This window comes from Sinocyclocheilus grahami, unplaced genomic scaffold (assembly GCF_001515645.1).
Source record: "Sinocyclocheilus grahami isolate Dianchi unplaced genomic scaffold, SAMN03320097.WGS_v1.1 scaffold68.1, whole genome shotgun sequence".
NCBI lineage: Eukaryota > Metazoa > Chordata > Actinopteri > Cypriniformes > Cyprinidae > Sinocyclocheilus > Sinocyclocheilus grahami.
This window is the reverse complement of record NW_015505247.1, coordinates 306112-322464: the sequence shown is the minus strand read 5'-3', so window position 1 is coordinate 322464 and position 16353 is coordinate 306112. Positions and strand designations below refer to the sequence as shown.

At 39.4% G+C, this 16353-nt stretch overlaps 2 protein-coding genes across 3 annotated transcripts in view; one reads left to right on the top strand and one right to left on the bottom strand.

Annotated features, from left to right (window-relative positions):
- The window catches only part of LOC107585264 (uncharacterized protein KIAA1109-like), a 58504-nt gene extending 49578 nt beyond the window's left edge, over positions 1 to 8926 (top strand). Inside the window, exons 68-76 of the mRNA XM_016272211.1 lie at positions 48 to 251; positions 629 to 809; positions 1188 to 1563; positions 2961 to 3059; positions 3160 to 3363; positions 7164 to 7358; positions 7495 to 7629; positions 7718 to 7880; positions 8410 to 8926. Coding sequence (XP_016127697.1) covers positions 48 to 251; positions 629 to 809; positions 1188 to 1563; positions 2961 to 3059; positions 3160 to 3363; positions 7164 to 7358; positions 7495 to 7629; positions 7718 to 7880; positions 8410 to 8629 — 1777 coding nt within the window. The 3' untranslated portion in view covers positions 8630 to 8926. The remainder of the gene's footprint in view (positions 1 to 47; positions 252 to 628; positions 810 to 1187; positions 1564 to 2960; positions 3060 to 3159; positions 3364 to 7163; positions 7359 to 7494; positions 7630 to 7717; positions 7881 to 8409) is intronic.
- Positions 8927 to 11276: 2350 nt separating this feature from the next.
- The window catches only part of LOC107585219 (histone-lysine N-methyltransferase NSD2-like), a 27466-nt gene continuing 22389 nt past the window's right edge, over positions 11277 to 16353 (bottom strand). For both annotated transcript variants that reach the window (XM_016272125.1, XM_016272126.1), the window contains exons 17-24: positions 14520 to 14722; positions 14313 to 14416; positions 13695 to 13964; positions 13496 to 13612; positions 13106 to 13247; positions 12595 to 12701; positions 12088 to 12283; positions 11277 to 11970 (exon numbers count right to left, since the gene is read on the bottom strand). In XM_016272125.1, the coding sequence (XP_016127611.1) occupies positions 11660 to 11970; positions 12088 to 12283; positions 12595 to 12701; positions 13106 to 13247; positions 13496 to 13612; positions 13695 to 13964; positions 14313 to 14416; positions 14520 to 14722 (1450 nt within the window). In that variant the 3' untranslated portion in view covers positions 11277 to 11659. The remainder of the gene's footprint in view (positions 11971 to 12087; positions 12284 to 12594; positions 12702 to 13105; positions 13248 to 13495; positions 13613 to 13694; positions 13965 to 14312; positions 14417 to 14519; positions 14723 to 16353) is intronic.

Genomic DNA, 16353 nt, shown 5'->3' with positions numbered 1-16353 from the left:
ACACTATTACTCTCACTAAACTGACAGTCCGTATGTTTGTTTCTCAGGGGCTCTCAGAGAAAGTCATCTGCCCTGTCTGCATTATTCAGCGAGCGTTGGCCGGCCACACCCCCTCAGCGCGGAGGATTAGCTCCGCCTACCGAGCGGAACATTGACTTTGAGCTGGACGTGCGTGTTGAGATCGACAGCGGCAAGTGTGTGCTGCACCCCAGCACCCAACCGCCCGAGCATGAAGATCTCGCAGTGAGGAGGTGAAGAGACACAACAAAATGGACACACTCTCTCATGTTGATTTAGGGCTGGACGATATGGCCTAAATTTATATCACAAAATATTTATTAATTTCGGTCGATACTATATATTATTGAAAAAAAATATATCGCGATACATATTGATATTGAATTATTGTCCAGCCCAATGTTGATTTCAGTTAATAGAGCACTGCAGTGATGACATATTTTTGTAACGCAGAAGTAAGCATCACTAAAAAAAGTACTAAAAAAATGGTTTCTTTGTTTTGGTCTTCAAAAAATAGATCATCTCTACATCACTCTATTGGTTTGGATTTTGATCAGGGCTGCAAAGTGTTCCTGTAAAAGGTCTTTCTCCCTCTCATTCTGTTGTTTAGGAGTTGTGAGCAGAGTTCGAGGAGTCTGGATCAGGAATCTCCTCCTAAGAAGCGAAAGCAGCAGCACAGTTTTGCCTCCAGCTCCCATCTACTGAATGCTAAGCGAGTGCCCACTTCTCTGCAGAGCAAGAGCAGTGACATTGAGACCACTGTCTTCTACATCCCTGGAGTGGATGTTAAGGTCTCTTGTGGATCTTTTGACATGCTTCGCACAACAATGTGTATTTTCTTGTGGTTCAATTAAAGACAGGCGCACACCGTAGAATTTTTGTCCAATTAATTTATTTTTTTTGACTTTTTGAGATTTTTGAGTGTCAGATAATATTATATCAGCACTGATTTTGATGTGTAAAACCCACCCAAATACACTCATAGATCTATAGACCTATTTAAATGCATCTGATTTGCACTTGCATTCATGCAACTGGCATATCTGATGGTTTATAATGCTCAACTGAAAAAAAACAAGTTACAGTACAAACCCAAATGAATGCATTCTTTTACACTTTTCATGATTAGTTAACTGTGGCACTCATCCTTCCTCTCTGTGTCTTTACAGCTACATTACAATTCTAAAATGCTGAAGACGGAATCACCAAATGCCTCTCGTGGATCCTCTCTTCCCAGAACCCTTTCCAAAGAGTCCAAGTTGTATGGTATGAGAGACGTACCCACACCACCAGCCTCAGGCCCTGGCAAGACTAACACACTCCTCCACCCCCCTCCCCCTCCTCTCCCTTCAGGTACACACTCTATTCCGTTCTGGTCATCTACCGCTGGCTTCCTGCATGCGCTCAGCCTCTTCTCTGTCACTGGAGCATGGCCCACAGATCTGAGCTCCACTGTAGCGCATGACTATCTAGGATCAGGGTTCACAGTTGCCTCTGCAGGATCTTTTTTCTGCTGTGGTTTTGTGTGTTTACTGCTGAGTTGCTAATGTGCTTGGGTTGAGATAAGCTTCCATTTTAAGCTGTTTTTTTTTCTGTTTGTCCCCTTTCACTGTTTGCTACATCTAGCTGACACCAGTTAAAGCTTGAAAAGTATATACACTGAACTACTGTTCAAACGTTTGGGGTTGGTTGATAAAAAATAAAGTAAAAAGAGACAAATATTGTTAAATATTATTATAATTTAAAATATCTGTTTTCTGTTTGAAAATATATAAAAAAAATTTAATTCCTGTGATGCAAAGCTAAATTTTCAGCAGCCATTACTCCAGTCTTCTGTGTCACATGATCCTTCAGAAATCTTTCTAATATGCTGATTTGATGCTCAAGAAACATTTCTTATTATTGATTTTGAAAACTGTTGTGCTGCTAAGATTTTTCATACAAACTGTTACGTTTTTCTAGGATTCTTTGATGAATAGAAAGTAAAAAAACCCAAAACAAAACAGCATTTATTTGAAATAAAAATGTGTTCTTGCTGAATAAATGTATTTGTCATTAAAAAAACCTTACCAACCTCAAACATTTGAACAGTAATGTGTAATACTAAAAATAATACAATAATGCATGTTAAATATCAGTAAGTAGCTAAGGATAAAAGTATCTCCTAAATGAAAAATGTAATTAAATGCATATCACTCAGTATCTCAGTAATTGCTTCAACAAAATTTTACTCAGCCTCATGTTACAAAATTAGATTTAAGGTTGAATGTTCAAGCTTCTCTTTTCCATACAATGAAAGTGGATGGTGATTTAAACTATAAATAGTTCTGGACCAGTGGTGGCTCGTGGGTTTTAAAATAGAGGAGGCATCTTCTGGTTTACAATCTACAAGGCAGTTGTATTGGTCTGGGATCCCTGCCGATTATTATTATTAATATTATTGTTATTTGCTTTAACACTTTAAAATGGCTTTTTGGTTGCTTTTAGTCAGAAAACGTAAAGAAAACGACACACATACAGCAAGATAATATAATTTCACTTACCTGGCCTATCACTTGAAGCAAACATCCATCCCTTCTTAAAAGAGAGCTGCCTGTTGCGCCATTTAATTAAGCCGACTGCTGTAACCTATATCCAGTTTAGGCTGTTTTCCCTAAATTTATATATATACTGTTTGAATGACAGTTTAGTCCTCCTCCCATTTTCACCTCAAAATTATGGGGAAGCTGTGCCTCCCCCGACGAGCCGCCACTGTTCTGGACAGTGCTATTCATTTAATACACTTTTTTCTATGACATTTCATTTCACCTTATGCTTGTGTTAAACAATTTCTGGGTGTTTTGGCTGCACTGTTGTGCATCATGCATACTGCATGGCATGCATGCTGGAGGTGCATTAGATGCCACATGGTTGCATCCTAAGCAGGAATCTTTTGCTTTCAGTGCATGATAATTTGGCAACAGAAAAGGATTGTTTTCAACTTTGTCTGGAAGAGCCCAACATCGCCTTCTGGACTGAAGCACAGAAGATCTGGGAGGATGGTACAGACAGTGCCAACTTTCCATCCATTCATCCATCATTCACCAATAATTTTAAGGGCCTTTCATAAATTGAGACTTACAGGTTGTGTTATTTGTCTAGGCACCAGTGATGATTCCACATACATCGTTCAAACCCTTGACTTTCACCTTGGGCATAATACCATGGTAACCAAACCTTGCGGTGCTCTGGAGAGCCCAATGGCAACCATCACCAAGGTTACCCGCCGCCGCCATGAAAACCCACCGCATGGGGTGGCTACAGTCAAAGAATGGTTCAACTATGTCACTGCCATGAGGAACGAAGGTAAATGTTGCACACTCAATGATTCTGATCCAAAACCTAGTGAGCTGTTGCCCAATAGGCAGCCACCTTCTTAGGCATAAAAAGGAATCTCAGAAGTTACAGAGCAACTCTGTAAATAAACAGTGCTTCTCATGTAGGGGTGTTGCAATATGCTAGTATTGACTATGAAATTAAATGAGATGATGCCATATTAACACATCTTATTATGTAAAAAATGTTGTGTCTGATTGACATTCCAACATAATATATAGTGGTATAGCCAAAAACTGTGCAGTGTGTCGCTACTGCTGCCACACAAAATTAGGGTTGGGGACCGAAACCCGGTACCAATATGGCACCAGTACCTATGTAACCGGTATGTACTAGAACCGAATCCGAACACAGATTTCGGTGCCTCATTTCGGTGCCATGCCTGAGTGATCGATTGAAATATTTGTCCTCTGGTTCTCCGAAACGGTCGTAAGAAACATCGCGGCACCGCACGTGAAAAATAATTTCCCAACTGAGAAAATGCACGTGAACTCAAGTCGGAAAGGTCTAATAATACAAATCCAACACATCTTTGTAGTAACGAGAGTGTCCGTGTTGTTTTCACATTCCGACTTAAAAGCACAACTCGGGAAATGAGAGCATCTGAGGAGCAGTATGTAATGCAGTAATTACACTTGCTCTGATGGCAGCAGGTAGCCTTCCGTTAACTAAGCTAAACATGCTTAAATTAAAATGCCTAAAGCTAAACCTCCCTTGTATTCACATTTCTAAACCTGTTGTCCAACAAAAGAGAAAATTATAACCTTTTTACTCCACAACACCAGTCAAATGCTTCCTTTTGTGATCTGATGAGGCTTCTTGTCACAGAATGAGGCAGAAAATATGTTCCATATGCTACTTAAAAAAGAATACATCGATTAGCAATAGATTATAAATTCGGGTGACCCATACATCCTCTTTTACCCCGGACATGTCCTCTTTTTGGACCTACAAAAATGCGTCTGGCCGGGATTTCTTAATTGCCCAAAATGTCCGGGATTCGGCTGTTTTTTTTTAATCCCACTCCTGCTGAATCTGACCATTGCCGCTTGCTCCCGCAACATATGTTTTGCTCCCGCGATTTTCGTGTCCACTCCTTTAAACATTCTAATATTGTATATAATTTTGGCTCATCAGGGAGCCGCTCTCAGGATGCGGTGTATTTAAATATTTTTGAATTTCTAAATAAGTTTACTTTCACTTTCGATTTCGCGATCACACACACTGTGTAAAGGCAGCACATCTTACAAGATCAGATATTTGTCAATGAGCTCAGAATCTGTTGAGCAGAAAATACTCCAGCATGGTCTTGTCAGTCATCTCTTCAGTCATCAGTCAAAGCTGACTCCGGTAGCTCTTGTTGGATGCAGGGTTGCCATGTCCGTGTTTTTTCCACATAATTGGGCTACTTTTAAACTGTTGCCATGGGTTGATTTTCCCAAGTGGGTTAAAGGTTTGAAATATTGCATAAATTACATTTGACTGAAATGCTTGTATTGAAACATTTTGCATTCTACCTATGATAAAACTTATACATTAACTGTTCCCTCCTGGTGGAATGACCTGCCCAGCTCAATATTTTCAAGAAACGGCTGAAAACACATCTCTTTCATCTTCATTTGACCCTCTAACTCTAGCACTCTCTATTCTAATGCTACTTCTAATTTTAGATCTGCTTGTTTTTTTTAATAAAAAAACTTGACCCTCTAACATTTGCACTCTTATTCTATTTCTATTCTAATGGCCAATCCATCATTTTTTGGGGGGATTTTTTATTTATTTATTTTTTAATACGTATCGGTTCAGGCACTGTTTAGGCACCGGAACCATTTTAAAAGTATCGATTTGGCACCGGTATCGAAAAAAACCCCAAACGATACCCAACCCTGCACAAAATCATGTCATGGAAGATGACAGACGAAAGCAAGACACTCTACCCATAACCAGAAAAAAGTTTGCTTGCCAGTTTTTTGATTCCATAAAAAAAGACAGGCTGTAGACACCCTAGTCTGCATGAAGTGCCGATCAACAGTCATTTCTTTTTTTTTTTTTCAGCTGTGGTTACAAAATCTCTTTCCAACACTTTTATTATTATTATTTTTTAAGGTAAACAAGTATTTTTTCCCCTTAAATTTCTTGAGATATCGCAACATTATCATCATGATTTATTTTGGTCATGATAATCTGACTTACTGACTGTCTTTAGAAAAGTTTCAATGGCATTTTAGGATGCCTAGTAAAGTAGTGTTTATAAGTGCATCTGCTTTGTTTACAGAGGTAGCTATTGTATTACTGCTTTGCCATAAACGTCACTTATTGTCAGAGAGTGAATTATAGTTTTTTTTTCTGCCCAGTCTGCTGTTTTTTTTTTTATACCCATTATATGTCATGCAAAATCATTTATTAGACTGGAATGTGAGATTAATCATTTTATAAAACATATTTTTTACAGTCAGTTTGAGAACTGCACAGGAAACTGTATTCTAAACTCCTTTTCAAAGATTTTGAAAATTAAAAGCATAAAACTACACAGCATACAGAAGCATTTTGTAGACATCTGTTTTTAATTAGATTTGAACAAATTGTATTTATACTTCTCAGAAGTGAGTAAAATTGTAAGTATATTTGTAATAGACATTGCTTTTGCTTCCTAATTTAGATTTTTTTTTCACTTAGCTCTTTGCAGTGCATTATGGGTAGGGATGTAACGAAGCACCTGAGCTGGTTGAAAAACGAAGATTCATATTAAACGATATTAAACGAATCGCGATACAATTGGCGGTAGGAGTTTATATAAATGTATCTCTAAAGGGAACTGACTGTCTTTAGAAAAGTTTAGATAATGCTTTGTATAATGCATATTAAAGCAGTGTTCATAAGTGCAGCTTTGTTTCCAGCGGTAACCAAGGAAACACTGCAGTGTATGTCGCCGCTATTCATGAGTGTGACTTTGTTTTCATTCAGCCCATCTGCTGTTTTTGTTTCGTGCAGGTATGTTTTATGTAGTATAGTTTCACAAAACTAAAGTCAGACCATTCTGTTTTTGCTATAAATTTTGAAATTATACAGTCAAATTTAGATTAAAAGCTGCCCATGCTGCCAGTCCATTGTGATTAAATGGAGTGATTGCCTCTAGTTTTAAATGGAAAGAGCACAGACAAAGCCTTAGTTTGTTTATATGAAGAGATTTATTTTATTTTATTTGTGTTGTTTTTGATTTGGGATTTATTAAAAAAATTCAAGTTAGTTTTGTTATTTGACATATTTCAGTTTCAAAGGAAACCTTTTAATTTATAATTTGTCCTAAATCTCATTTTGTTAAAAATTTTTTGAGAAAATCGTATCGTGAATCGTATCGCATCGCTTAATTATGGGATTGCATTCTCCACAAAAGACACGTTTCAAAGGAAACCTTTTAATTTATAATTTGTCCTAAATCTCATTTTGTTAAAAAATTTGAGAAAATCGTATCGTGAATCGTATCGCATCGCTTAATTATGGGATTGCATTCTCCACAAAAGACACATACTGTAAAACTATCTTTTTGTCTTTTGTCCATCTTGTGGAAAAGACATGGGTTAGGGTCAGGTCAGCACACCTATTATGCCTTAAAATCTGTTCATACAGGCAGCTCACTAGGTTTTGGAACAGAGCCAGTGTAAAGCCATCTTCTTGCCTAACCAGTCACCTGTTTATGATAACTATATTTTCTGCTCTTGAAATGGAATATTTTTTATTGTCCATGAAATAATTCTCTTTTCTTGTGTCAGAGCTGAACTTGTTGCGTAACGTGGATGCAAACAACTCTGAGAGCGGCGCAGCAACAAAGAGCTCCAGCCTCCTGAGCGGCTTCAGGGGCGCCTCCAGCTACAACCACGAAACCGAGACCATCTTTGCCCTTCCCAAAATGCAGCTCCAGTTCAAATCCATCCACGTACAAGACCCAGAGGAACCTTCTCTCAGTGGTACAGACATATAAACTGCACCAATTTAATATTCTAGTTGCCTCTGGCAGCTAAGGTTTATTCAGAAGATGCTAGATAAGCTTGTATAGTCTGAAAGTGAGTGCGGGACCCTTGCTGACGCTGAGCTGTGTTGCAGATTCCAGCAGTAAGCCCAAAGTGGAGTGCAGTGTGGTGACCGAGTTCACCGATCACATCTGCGTCACCATGGATGCAGAGCTCATCATGTTCCTGCATGACCTGGTGTCGGCATACTTGAAAGAAAAGGAGAAAGGTGAGATCATGAAATCAAGAGTCACCCTATTTCCTTTCTTCATAAATGTCCCCTTTCACTGTAGTGAAGCGTGTCGCTCGTGTTCCAGCTCTCTTCGCGCCGCGCATCTTAGCGTCTCGAGCCGGTCAGAAGAGCCCCACAGCACAGCAGGATGAGGCCTCGTCAGAAAAGAAGGAAGAGGGAGTGAACTACACTACAGTGGACTGGAGAGAGTTCCTCTGTAACACCTGGCATCTGGAGCCCACACTACGGTAACACTGCAGTCACATGACCTCAGTCCCTTCTGACCTCTCAAATCAAACACACCTAGGTGTTAATAGACAGTTGCAGAAAGTTCTGGGTGGTTGCTGAGTTACTGTTAAAGAGTTGCAGTGGTGTTCCTGACTGGATACTAAGCGGTTGCTAGTGTGTTCTGGGTCATTACTAGGGCATTGCTACGTCGTTACTAGGACATTTCCAGGTGGTTGCTAGGATCTTCGGTCTGGTTTCTCTGGGGGTTTGACTGGTTGCTCAGGTTTTGCTATGTGGTATTTGAGGTTTTCGGAATGGATGGTTGGAAGCTGCTAGGGTGTTCTGGCTGGTTGATGGAAGTAGTTGCTAAAGCTTTTCTGTGGGATGCTAGGAAGTTGCTAAGGTGTTGTGGGTGGTTGCTAGGGCATTGCTTGGAGGTTATATGTCCATACTCCATACAAATACATACTTCACCATCATCAGCACAGTTCAAACTTTTCATGCATTTAATGTCGGTAATGAATTCATTTGACGTGTGATATGTTTCAGGTTGATCTCGTGGACGGGCCGTAAGATTGATCCGGTGGGGGTGGACTACATTTTGCAGAAGCTGGGATTCCACCATGCAAGGACTACAATTCCCAAGTGGCTGCAGAGGGGAGTGATGGACCCTCTGGATAAAGTTCTGTCCGTTCTCATTAAGAAACTTGGCATGACCCTTCAGGACGAGAAAGAGAAGAAAGGTCAAAGAGACAAAGACGAGCATTAACTCAAAACACGTCAATGTATTAATACATTTCCGCTATCTGGAGCCATCCGTGTGAATTTCCTTTTTTTTTTTTTTACCTTGTCTGAAACCACTGGATTTATTGCAAACTACTGTACAGCATCCACAAACACATTACAGTCATTGCTATACTGTGTGAACATTCATGTTTGCCTTGGTTCATATGGCCATAGCTCTTGGGTGACAAAGTGTTTTTCTTTAGTTTTTTATGTTTTAATTTTCAGATCATATAGACGTCAAGTAGCTGCTGCTGAATGCCATTTGAGTCATTGCTATACTGTGTGAACATTCATGTTTGCCTTGGTTCATATGGCCATAGCTCTTGGGTGACAAAGTGTTTTTCATGTTTTAATTTTCAGATCATATAGACGTCAAGTAGCTGCTGCTGAATGCCATTTGGACTTTTAACATGAATTAAATGCACTTACATGTCACTGACACTAACAAATGAGCAGTGATCTTAAGCTACAGTGTACAGGTGTGCTCTTTGAAATCAGTTTACATGAGTCCAGAGGAGCGATACGCATCCTGTGTTCTTTCTCTGAGGTGACTATACTACTGACTATTGCCAATCCGACTTTTTAAATAGTTTTAACATTTTAAGAGCAAACGAAACAGGATACAGTGTTCTTTCAGCCAGCAGAAGTGTGAACATCCCTAAGCCTAATTATTCCTTTGAGAGGGACCAAATTTTCTGATGCCTGGTTAACACATTTTAAGGGATGATATAGTGGAAATGCCTCAGATATTCCTGTGAATACATCAGAACCTCAGATTGCGCTGTGTAATGTGAATTGTTATATAAAGCAAGGCTCTAACTTATAAAATGTAAATATCTTAAATGCATAAGCTGTTACCCCTGTTAGGCCTGTGGTGATAAGTGTTTTTCCTTTTTTCTCTCATTTTTTCGTATGTGCAATAGACCATTGTATATACAGAGGTAAATGTTCAATGTGCTGATTTCTTAACTGAATAAAATCATTACTACTAAAATATTTGCATGTGACTTTTTGTTCCACACATTGGTGGAAAACGAGATGAACGGTTTTGTTCGTTGACTGCTGTGGAAATAGGTTGCCTTACAGATTACAGTATTCTGCAGCATACTCTACAAATGCAGAAAATGTTCACTCTTCACTGTATACATAAAATACCTGGATGACTACATTTCCCAATATCTGTAGTATACGAAAGAGCACACTGCACACATGCTGTATCCCATAGTGCAATGTGCTCAATTTGCAGTGTTGTTATATTAATAGAACTATACATTTTTATTTTAAAGCTTGAATATATATATAAAAAAAATGTAAATAAACAAAATATAATAAAAGCTAATTCTAAATATTAAAAGAATACTACATAGATTATACTAAAATAACCGTCCCCTAAACCTTCCATTTGTCTTCAGTGTATTCCATTTGCAGCTGTGATTTTAAACGCAATTTATTTTAAGGTTTAGACAGTTGAATGCTATACATTACCAAAATGATACCTGGATGCCACATACTGAATTAAACATGCAAAATAATAGTAAGCAGGATACAGCAAGTAATATGCTATTTGATTTTCAAACAGAGCTAAGTTGTAAAGTACAACAATGTACTACTACATTACAAATCCAAGCATAAACACTTCCTGGCGCACGTTCATGTTCAATAGTTTCAATTCAGCCCTTAAATGGATGCTACAGATTCCTCAGAATAGAAATGGGGAAATAGTATTGATCGTCATCAACTATTAGGTAAACTCAATTTAAAGTTGTTTCACAACTCTTCAATGATGCACTTGTTACATTAAAGCTGCAGTACAGAAGGTTTGGTGTAAAAGTGCAAGTTGTCGAGGAGGAATATTATTTTGGTAATTACATGATTTGTGCTTTGGCTCGGCTCTTTAGGATGGTTTGAGATGGTAACATGCGATCATTTTATCAAAACGAATGTCACAAACGACATCAAAACTACCCCTCGTAAAAAAACTATATATAAATCATGTCTTTCGAGCAGTTAACTTTTGACTGTTGTTTTATAATGACATTAATATAATAACAGAGGAGGATGTGAAACTGACATTTCCCGTGAAATATCGCTCAAACGATACATTATTATAAGCTTACTATTGTGAATCAGGGCATAAGGCAAGAGTGTTTAAACCGTTTAAAAAATTTTTTTTTAGCTTCAAACAAGGATGGGAATGAGATTAGATTGAAAATGACTGGAAAGAAGACTGATATAGCTAAAGAAATCTACCATTTCACGTTTAATGCACGAGTTTGATTCAGCAAGTCCAGCACAAAAAACAAAACATCACAACTGCCTTAAAAAGCTTTATTTCTTGTATCACAAGAAGCCCGTCATGATTTGCTTCTAAAACTCTGAATAGGAAGATTTAACATCCTAGCATTCTGATTACTCAAACGAGCTACAAAAATGAACAAAGCTTTATAAAAAATAAAAAAAATAACAAAAATTGTGCTGCTCTATAGTTAAATGAACTGACTCTATTTCAAGGGCTACCCATAGTGTCTTATTTAAAGATACCACTTGTTAAAATAAAAAACAACAAGACTCCTGGCACCTGTTACTAACGATAAATCCAGTATTATTATAATTTCGGTCTTTCATATACAAAAAAAAAAAAAAAAAATCTATGCCAAGATTCATAAAGGTGTAAAAAGGTTTCAAGTTTGGCGTCCGTAATGCTGTTTATTTGAGGTGTTCGGTCTGTCGGCTCTGTTGTCTATTTGTCAGTGCATGCACACATACACACACGCGCACGCACACACACACACACACACGTGGAATCTGAAGAGGCAGAGTGAGTGGAGGGGACCTGATTCAGCAGCTCTGAGGAGCTCTACAGTGTTAACACGCTTCCCTGATCAGACATGTACAGTGCTTTCAGCTTGGCAGAACAGTCACGCGACGTCAATATCACTGAATCATTTGGGGCAGGAGCCGAGTAGGGCGGGATTAGTTACAGGAAAGGCAGGGTCCATAGTTCAATATCCCACTACACATCTGCGGTCTTTCTGGACCTCTTCTTGAGAGGTTCTTTGCTGCTGGTTGTGGCCGTTGCTCTGCGCCTGTACTTGTGTGGTTTGGTGGATGAGGGTACTTCAGCGTTGTGCTCCACCGGGGTCTCCACCTGAGGGTGGATATCAGAGTCTTCATGTTCCTGGCAGCAGAGCTGGCCCGTGAGCAGGTGCAACTGCAGCGCCCCCTCCTGGTGAGCCTTGCAAAAAGAGTTAGGGCACAGCTGGCAGAAAGCATCGGCGTTCTTTCCGCACACGTCACAGTGATGCCAGGGACAGTCCCAGCGACCTGGAAGACAACACAGAACACAAATGTAAAAGTTGTAAAACTGTTAGATTGTTATGCATCTATATATGCTATTCATGTATTACATAACATTTTATGTCATTACAACGTAATGGTTACCAAATGGTCTCTTGGTGCGGTCCAAGCAGGAAAGGTGATAGGCTTTGGTGCAGCCCTTCTTATCACACAGAACCAGCTCTCCTCCGTCACCGCAGCGGAAACACTCATCCTCAGACTTCTTGCCTTCATTCCGGGACTTTCTCCGCTTGGGCTTTTTCTTCTGATGCTTGGCTTTGGGCTCAGAAGTTGGACCATTCTGAAATTGGTGGGTGAAGAGAGCGTCAAGGTATTTTGATTTACTTCTGTATATAAATTATTACTTTTCACTTCCCGACAATAAGAACTGGATAACGTAGTTATGTATCAGAGGTTTTTATCCAAACCAACTTTTAGTACATGTATTACAAACTTAGTGTCAAGTGTTCTGATGAAGGGCACAATGGTGACAGCTCACACTTTACAAGGCTCATTCTGAATAGAAGGTATGAGCTTTAACCACTACACCACACCAGCAAGACATCAGTAATGTCAAAGGCAGCTGAAATTAAAGGTATTACAGTCACTCACCTTGGGTCTGTCACCTAGGAAACCACTGCAGTTGGGCGCTCCACAGCGGCACACAGTCTTTTCATTCCCAAGACAGTCCAGGTTATAGTTAAAAGTCAGCTCAGTGCCTGAAAACATGGTCACGTGGGAAAAACTGATTTGGCAACTTGAAAGTTGTTGATTTGATAACAAATAAACAAATATCAAAATCAGGCTGGGGCAATAGTGAAATTTAGTATAGTTAATATAGTTAGTTTGTATTTGCTCTGAATTAGCTTAAATTAGTGTTTTTATTAATAAACATAAGTCATTATTTCAACAAATTTTCTAAGCAGGAACAGAAGAATCCGTTCTAATCAGAGGAACTATTATTTCAATAAACTTTGCAATGCAGATTCTAAATGTTTAATACAAGCATTTAATAATAATAAAAAAAAAGAAAGTTAAAATTAGGGAGGAAAAAAAGTCAATATATCACCCAGCCTTATTCAAAAAGCCATCAGATTTCTATATTTTCAGAGCGTGAACTCACCAGAAGGGATGTCACAGACAGCAAACAGGCCCACGCGTGTGTCTCCATTAACCGTCCATTTCTGAGTCTCACAGTTGGGCTGGCAGCTGTGGTTCATGAAGCGAGAGTAGTTCCCTTTAGGTCCCGCATCTATAATACGATCCTGTGCACACACAAATGGAATATTGTACATGATGAAGGTAGAAATGGTCACAAACCTTTAAGCTGTTATCTATGGGATGATCTGTAGTGTTGTGACCTGTAATGCCACCTAAGGCTGTTCAGTGTCATTCCCAATACAACACTGTTTCTCTGGCTCTGCTGTACAGGGTCCAAATTTGCCATCATCAGACATGAACCCAGCACAGGAGGAGCAGTCTGGGCTTGCACGCACATGGCGCCTTCATTTACCTTGTCAATAGTGAGCATATAGAAATGTGTGATGTTATTCTCCTGAGCATATTTGATTCTGGCTCTGCACTCCTCCTCGTCTATCAGTTCACCCACATATTCATTCACAAACTCTCCCTGAGTGACACACAAAAGAGCCGATCAGCAATCACATACAGTAAATCACTTTTGTTAAATGTTGAAAAGCCAGCGCACTTACTTTCTTAATGTCTCTCAATGACACCAGGCCCCAGCCTTTGCCTGCCGTGCGGATGATCTTGGTCTCGGGGTAGAGGCGTTTGGTGAAGTCCTGGTTTTGGCAGCGTTCTCCAGCTGGACACACTTGAGGATGGCACTCGTACAACAGCATACGGTTCAGACACTCAGACTCGAAGCTGCAGGGGCGCTCGTCTGATGGCTTACAGTTACACTTGGGGATCTCAGAGATGTCTGCGGTGTACACCTGCACTCGCCCACAAGGCTTATTCACCTAATGGGAAAAAAAAGGGAAATCTATTAAAAACTCTATAAACAGACTTGTCATTAATGAAATTAAAAATTACTACAGAAAATTTTTTCATGGTCTGGAAAACGCACTTTCAAATTCATGGATATTTCCAGGTTTTCAATGTCTGCGGTGTACACCTGCACTCGCCCACAAGGCTTATTCACCTAATGGGAAAAAAAAGGGAAATCTATTAAAAACTCTATAAACAGACTTGCCACATTAATGAAATTAAAAATTACTACAGAAAATTTTTTCATGGTCTGGAAAACGCACTTTCAAATTCATGGATATTTCCAGGTTTTCCAAGATCTGAGAATCTTGTATAAATACCTTGATGTATTTGTATGGAGGAGGTTTCTTATTGTTCTCTTGAGCCTCTTTGGCCTCCCTCTCCATCTCGATCTCCTTAAAGCGAGCTTCAGCCTCCAGTAGGGCTGCACAGATAAATACAGAGGAAGCCATTTCACAAATGCACTGACAATACTGATATACAAACAATAAAACAAAACAAGGAATTATTATTATAATTTTTTTTACCATTTTTAAAGACCTTTCCAATGCCATTATGCTGGTATTTGCTCCCCCTGTCTCCCTCCATGTAAGGAAAGACTCTGCCCTGGTGTGTCCAGAAATAGTCTTTAGAGCCAAAGAAAAACACAGGGAACTCTCCGATCTCATGACGGAGGTGCTGGATGTTGGTCGGGATGTTCTTAGGGTGACGTATCTCTGCAGGCCACCATCTAGAATTTAAAATGAGGTTAACGGTTATGACAAGGAAATTACCTTTGCAATAATGTAGTTTACAGTAATTTTAATTACATTTTCTTAAGAAAAATGTTAGTGGAGCTTGTCTGTGCAAAATACTGGTCAACATATCATCTGATATTTGGCAATCTGTTTTTTTTTTTTTTATGGCGACAAGTGTTGATGAACTTCTATTTTGACAGCATCTGAAAACAGATGTACTGGAGTTACCATTCTCCATCTTCATTTATTTATAGCTCATAAAAACGTGTGCGCTCTATGTGATGGTTCATCTGGGCAAATTCTGCCATCACTGGACACTCACGAGTGACAAACTTTAAATCCGTGAAATCAAACCATGCTGTGCTATATCAAGTTTTCCATTATCTCATTAATTGTATAATGTATGTCTCTTTGAGAAAATATGACTGTCAGCATGGGCGACATTAGGGGGGGCCCAATTGCCCCCCCAAACTGTTAGTCATGGAATCCCTGATGTCGGCCCCGCTGCAATTGGAGTGCTTAGCCAAGCGTTAATACCCTTTTGCAGCATTGAGCAATGTAACCAATCACAGACATATCTGTTGATTTCTTGAACGCAATGGCCAATCAGAACGTTTTGTCAGAATTCACTCACCACTGAAATCGCCCCAGTTTGTCAGTGCAGTTATGCACGCTGGTGAATCATCTCATGACTAAGTGCAGATGTGATGTAAATAAGAGATTCATTGTGCAGTTTAGAGAGCTTCATTGATTATCAGTGGCGGGTTGAGGGTTTTAAAATAGAGGCGGCACACTAATTGTATTGGTCTGGGATCCCTGCCGATTATTATTATTTGCTTAACCACTTTAAAATGGCTTTTTGGTTGCTTTTAGTCAGAAAACTTAAAGAAAATGACATACATACAGCAAGATAATATAATTTCACTTACCTGGCCTATTACTTGAAGCAAACATCCATCCCTTCTTAAAAGTCTGTGTTAAAAGAGAGCTGCCTGTTGCGCCATTTAATTAAGCCGACTGCTGTAGCCTATATCCAGCTTAAGCCCCGTTCACACTAGCAGCGACTTTTGTCGCCAAGGGCTGGCGATGAGGTTGCTAGTGGGCGTTCTCAATACTGGTTGCCTTGACAGCGAATCAGGTTTCTTGCTGCTAAGTACAAACATTTTGGAGGCAAAAGACTAAATATAATCTAAATCTAAATTAAATCCGTACATACAAACAAAAATGAATGAGAAACAGAGCCTACTTTTTTCCATTGCATATGTTTATCTACGGCGCTGAGAGGAGAACGATCACATGAGCTCTACCGTCTTCTTTCCTATTGGCTGTCACTCCCGAAAGTCGCTCTTCATTTACATAAAGTTGAAGGATTCTGAACTTTGTCGCGTCGCTGGACACACCCTATCCAGTCGCCAACGGCCGCTGTTGCTCGTGTCACCAGAAATCGCCAGCTCTCCATTGAAATAAATGGGATTGTGTCGCATTGCTGTTGCGTGTCACTTGTAGTGTGAATGGGGCTTTAGGCTGTTTTCCCTAAATTTGTATATATACTGTTTAAATGACAGCTTGGTAAATCTGTTGGCAATCAAATATTCAATATCGCTACTCATAAGTACTTGGTACA